Source organism: Tiliqua scincoides, chromosome 10 (assembly GCF_035046505.1).
Source record: "Tiliqua scincoides isolate rTilSci1 chromosome 10, rTilSci1.hap2, whole genome shotgun sequence".
Classification (NCBI taxonomy): Eukaryota; Metazoa; Chordata; class Lepidosauria; order Squamata; family Scincidae; genus Tiliqua; species Tiliqua scincoides.
Genome location: NC_089830.1, coordinates 16,628,274 through 16,634,273, shown reverse-complemented (window position 1 = coordinate 16,634,273; position 6,000 = coordinate 16,628,274). Strand labels below are relative to the sequence as shown.

At 46.5% G+C, this 6,000-nt stretch overlaps 1 protein-coding gene across 1 annotated transcript in view; it reads left to right on the top strand.

Annotated features, from left to right (window-relative positions):
* Nucleotides 1–4,406: 4,406 nt before the first annotated feature.
* Nucleotides 4,407–6,000, top strand: part of LOC136661564 (mitochondrial peptide methionine sulfoxide reductase-like) — an 86,237-nt gene continuing 84,643 nt past the window's right edge. The window contains exon 1 of the mRNA XM_066638862.1: nt 4,407–4,513. Within this exon, the coding sequence (XP_066494959.1) occupies nt 4,441–4,513 (73 nt within the window). The 5' untranslated portion in view covers nt 4,407–4,440. The remainder of the gene's footprint in view (nt 4,514–6,000) is intronic.

Here is a 6,000-nt window from a genome sequence, read left to right as displayed (position 1 = left end):
CATTGACTGCAGCTTCCCATTAGGGTTACAATCCTATACATTGTAGAGGGTGGTGGGTTTTTTGCGAGGAACCCCTGTTGCCACCCCTGTGGCTCCCATGGCTGATTTCCATGGCTCCCTGGGGAGCCATGGCTCACAGTATGGAAACCACTGGCCTGTACCTTTAGAAGAAGTATACTGGCCTGTATAGAAGAGGGAATTTTGGCAGGTGCAGCTCAACATGGAAGGGTTTAAAAAGCTGCACCTGCCAAAATTCTCTCTTCTATACAATGGTGAAAGTTATAGGCACTCTTTCCTCCATGGTATCTGCTCACCCTGCCAGTGAAGCAGCAGCATCAGGAGGAGGTACAGTGAGACAACCACCTCAGTTGGCTCATGGGTTAGCCAGCTCTGACAGTCAGGCACCTGTGATTTCAAACATCAGGGCTTTGGAAGAAGATCTTGGTTAGTGATATCAGTACCACACAGGAGTAACATCAGAAGATCTGAGTCACAGCTACAAGTGTTGTGAACAAGCTATGATTATAGCCCAAGTCTTACTGAACTCAATGGGTTTACCTCTGAGTAAAATAAACCATTCTGAGTAAAACACCATTTTCAAACACCTTTAATCAAAGTTAGGCTAGATCTGTACAAAATGAGGGGAAGAGTCCTAGAGTGCAAATCCTATGCATGTTTACTTAGAAGTAAGTCTCACTATGTTCAATGGGGCTTACTCCCAGGTAAGTGTGTTTGCAGCTCTAAGATGGCAGAATGTATGGTACCAATTCCAGCTTCAGTGAGAACATTTTTGAATGACCACCCAAGTAAAAAAAAGAAAGAAAGAAATATAGCAGAAGACTAACATATTAGGAAAAAGGCTTCAGACTTGCTCTCCCTGTGCTTTGCTAGCTTTCTACCTGTAGGGAGCTTTAAAAATTTGATTTCCCACTGCCGACGCCACCCACATCCTGAAATGCACAGTCCATTTGACCACCTCTAGATTATTCCAACTCACAGCGTAATCCTAACTCTTTGTTGAGCCTGTGCAGCCTTCCCCATGCCAGCTCAGATGGTCGCAAACATGATGAAAGGGTAATGGGGTGCATATTTGGTGCAATGCCTTAGGTGCTGGAAGGTCTTGGGCCAAGCCTGGAAGGAAGTGAGTCCTTTCCCCATAGCCTGGATGGAAAGCATGCTAAGGAACTGTACTCTCCACCCACCAGGAATCCTCTTGGCCCATTTTCTCTCTGTTGAAACATTGTGGCTTTTGGCCCTTTGCCACTCCTCCCAGATTTCACTCCTTCTCGTTGCAAGAGAAGAATTAAATCAAAACAAAGGAGTTATGAGCACAATTAATATAGCAAATGGCAGTGAAAGAGAAGAAAGCACAAGAGCCATAAGATGGGGTGTCTCTCTTCTCTTTCTGACTCTCTCTCTCTGCTGGTAAGAGTGTTATTAGGCTCTCTCAAAGAATCCTTATTAAATGCCTTTTGACATCAAGTAGGAAATTATAGGACGTGGATGTTCATTCACTCACTCAGGTGACAACTGAGCCCTGACTGCCACTGTTGTGGGTGGGTGGGAGAGATCATTAAGGAGGCACTGAAAGGGAAGCAAAAGCCAGTGGGCTTATGAAGCATTTCCCCAGTGCTCCTTATCTGGGTGAAACAATAGTCCTCTCTGAGCAGTGACAACAGAAGGGTATGAGAAAAGCAGGAGAACCCTGCACCGATCCTGATTCCTGCTAAGTGAAGCTGCTACACTAAACACGGGGCTGTCCTTGAAGACTGACAGAAATGTCAGCTGGTTTGAAACATGGCAACTTGACTGGGATGTGTGATCATGTTGCAGGTATAGGCAAAGAAGGGCAGTGTGATTCCAGGCTGCATCGAGTAGTGGTAAGGCTGTATTCTGCTTTAGTCACATCCCACTTGGAATGTAGGGGGCACCATAGCTTAAGAGGGATATTGACAAACCGGAGCAGGACTAGAGGCTGGCAGCAAGGATCCTGAGGAGACCTGCGACCAGGTCATATGAATGTGGGTTGAAGGAGTTGGGTATGTTCTGTTTGGAGACGAGATGGCTACGAGGGGACACACATGATAGCCACCTAAGAATATCTGAGGGGTTCGGGTGGAAGATGGAGCAGATGTGGTTTTGGTTGCTCTGTAGGGTAGGAGTAGGACAAATGGGCTTAAATTACCACAATGGAGGTTTTGAATAGGGGAAGACTTTCTTGACAGTATGAACAGTGAAACAGTCTTCCTTGGAAGATGATGGATTCTCCGTCTTTAGAGGTCTTTAAGCAGGGGCTGGATGGCCTTCTCGCAGGGATGCTGTAGTTGTGGACAGCCTGCATTGGGTTGGACTCAATGATCCCTTCTCCAAATCTTTGATTCTAGGTCTAATTCAAAGGCCGGCTACCTGGCAGAGGGCATGCTATGCATTCAGAAGCTTCCAGGTGTCGTCTCTTGCATCTTCAGGTAGAACTGGGAACGGCTAGCTTCTGATACCCTGCTGTTGCCTATCAGAAATGGTATCGCTCGGGAGGTGCAAGCTGCACCGGGTGACGTGCGAATATTGATGTCACCAACCCCCCCTGTGCAGGGGGATGTCACCAACCCCCCTGTACATACCCATCATGGCCTGCAACCTGTGATGGAGTTTTTCTCCAGAAATCTGTCCAAACCCCTTTTAAAGGTATTTAGGTCAGTCTCCATCACCACATCCTTGCAAGGAGTTCCAGAGACTAATTACACACTGGGGAAAGAAATATTTTCTTTTCATTAATTTGCAATACTTAGGATATTTTGGAAAATTTGGAGATGCCTTTTCTACCCAAAACATATAGTTGTACCATACACCAGTGGTTCCCAAATCTTTTAGCACCAGGACCACTGTTTTAAACAACACTCTTTTGGACCTCACCTAGATTTGCCAGACTTTTTAAAGAGGAGATCTAGAAAGAAATAATAATAACCAGAAAGCCCTGAAATATTTATCTCCCTATATGTACTCATGTTTGCAAACTGCAGGAGCTGAGCTCTTTACATAGTAATTAGCAGCTACAGTATCTGAATTTTGTTTTTTTTTAAAATATTTTATTTATTTATTACAGATACAGGTAAGGAAAATACAGTATCTGAATTTTGAATAGCTTCAGGGCTTGAGGCAATTAGTTATCTGCTCTTTCCATCACCCTTTGGTGACCCACCAAAACCAGGTTGCGACTCACCAGTGGGTCCGGACCCACAGTTTGGAAACCACTGCTGCACACAGAATGGTATTGTATTTGTATGGTATTGTATTTATGGTAATGGTATTGTGTTTATCAATACAAAAAGAAAGAAAGAAAGAAAGAAAGAAAGAAAGAAAGAAAGAAAGAAAGAAAGAAAGAAAGAAAGAAAGAAAGAGAAGGAGGCTGGAACAGCACTGAGTTAGGCTGCAGCCCTGTATGTACATGCTTTCCTGGAACTAAGACCCTTTGATCACAGTGGAGCTGGCTTCTAAGTTCATCTGCAGAGAAATGCAGCAGGAGTGTGCACTGAGATTAGTTGTCAGTAAACGCATGAACCAACACAACCAGGAGTTGCAAGAAGAGATTCTGATTGAACGTCAGGAAGAAATTCTGATGGTCAGGGAGGTTTGGCAGAGGAACAGATTGCCAAAGGAGGTGGTGAATTCTCCTTCACTGGAGGTCTTTAAGCAGAGACAAAACAGACATGTGCTGGAGATGCTCTAGGACAGTGGTTCTCAAACTTTTTAGTACTGAGACTCACTTTTTAGATTGGCAGTCTCTCAGGACCCACCGGAAGTGATGTCATGGTTGGAAGTGACATCATCAAGCAGGAAAATTTTTTAACAATCCTAGGCTGCAATCCTAGCCACACTTACAGCCCAATCCTAGCCACACTTTCCTGGGAGTAAGCCCCATTGAATGTAATAGGACTTACTTCTGAGTAGACATGCAGAGGCTTGGGCTGTCACCCAGTTGTAAGCCCAATTGACTATCATTGCTATAAACATACCTGGTAGCTTGTTAAAAGTATAGATCCGTAACATTTTCCCAAATGCATTTTAATAGCATCAAATCTAAAATATTAAAAATACAAAATTGAAATGGATGGGGACCCACCAGCAATGGGCTCCCGACTCACCTAGTGGGTCCCGACCCACAGTTTGAGAAACACTGCTCTAAAAGGATTTCCTGCTACAGGCAGGGAGTTGGACTAGATGACCTTTTAGTTCCCCTCAAACTCTAGGATTCTAGACTCAGATGCATGCCTTGGGGAGGCTCTAGAGGCCCCTCCTCCCTCTGGCCCTGCCCACTTTGCCACACTTGGCTTGCTCAGTGGAGGGAGAGGGAGGGGAAGGAGGCTTTTTTGGGCAAGTGTTCCTGAGCCGTCAGCTGGTTGGCACCTGGACGCTGCGCTCCCTTCTGGGCTGATCTCCGCAGCGATGCCTGGCCCAGCGCAGCTGCCCAGCCGGGAGGAGGCTCTGCGGGGCAGATCTGAGAAAATCGTTGTGTCAGGTACACACAGGCTCTGCATTGATGTGTGATGTGCGTGTGGCTGCTCCTTGTTCCCAGGTCCTTGTTCCTCAGCACAGGGGAGCCTGCATCCTGCTCCAGTCCGGTGATCCCCTTCAGAACTGTAGATCAACAACTGTAGATGTAGATGTAGAAGAGGAAGAGGAGGATGGTGCTCCTTCCTCATCCCTCCCCCCTCCCCCCAGAGTCTGCACAGCCGACTTGTTGCAGAATTTGCAACAGGGGACTGCATTCTTGCCCATAGAGCACAAGCCTAATCTTGTCTACTCGGAAGTAAGTCTCATTATCTTCAACGGGACTTACTCTCACGAAAGTGTGCCTAGGATCGCAGCCTAAGCCTCTGCGAGCGGCCAAGAGCTCAAGCCTAGGCGTGGGTCTACTCAGAAGTAAGTCCTATGATAATCAAGGAGGCTTGCGCCCAGGAAAGCGTGGATAGGATTGCAGCCTGACAGCCCAATCCTGTGCATGGGTCTACTCAGAAGTAAGTCCAATTATAAGTCAAGGGGGCTTACTCCCAGGAAAGTGTGGATGGGATTGCAGCCTATGAAGAGAGCCGGGATGGGTGCCTCTCCCTCGATCCCCGTGACTCCTTTCCACCACCGTGCAAAGTCCAAAGGCCCATTTCACCCAAGCCTTGCAGAGGAAGGGGGGGGCAGAACTGCTCCTCGATCCTACCATTGCAGGGCTACAAAGGGAGGGGGGCTTGCACTCCAAGAACAACTTTGCAAGCAGGAAACTAACCTATTAAGGGCTGAATGAGAACTTTTCTTCCTGACTTCTAATTTTGTGTGAGCAGATTATGTTTCCCCCCTTCCATAGGGAAGCATCCAGTTATTTGCGTCCCCCCCCATATACAGTCTGAAGTGGTTTATTCCAACCTCATCAGCTGTTTGCATACATTCCAATAGATTCTTGGCATAGACTTGCTAGATACATAATCATACGTGTTCTATAGAATGCATTGGAATACTTAGGATAGCTATCTAAGGGCCTTATCCTGTCCAGTTTTTCAGAGCCAGTGCAGCTGTGCCAATGGGGCATGCACTGCATCTTGTGGTGGGGAGGCAGTCACATAGGTTTCCTTCTTGGGGCTGCATTGTGGGTGTGCCGGTGCTGGAAAATTGGATAGGATTGGGCCCTAAGGAAGATCAGAACCAGTCCAGAGGTCATCACCAGACTTGTGAAAACCAGACTATATGATATAGAAAGGCAAGAGATTCTAAGTGCAGCACAGAAAAAATGTTCCCCTCTGAATTTTCATCTTAAAATTACACGTGGCCAACAACCAAAATATCTGCCCCTCCTAGTGCACCCCCTGGAGAGAAAGGCCTTTACCTTGGCAAGTTGTAACGTGACCCCCTCTAATGACTTACATGGCAGATTTAGAAACGCCTCCTGGGAAGATCGTTTATGTAGCTGCAATTTAGGTGAAGTAGAATCATCCACACACGTTATGTTGCACTGTCCCA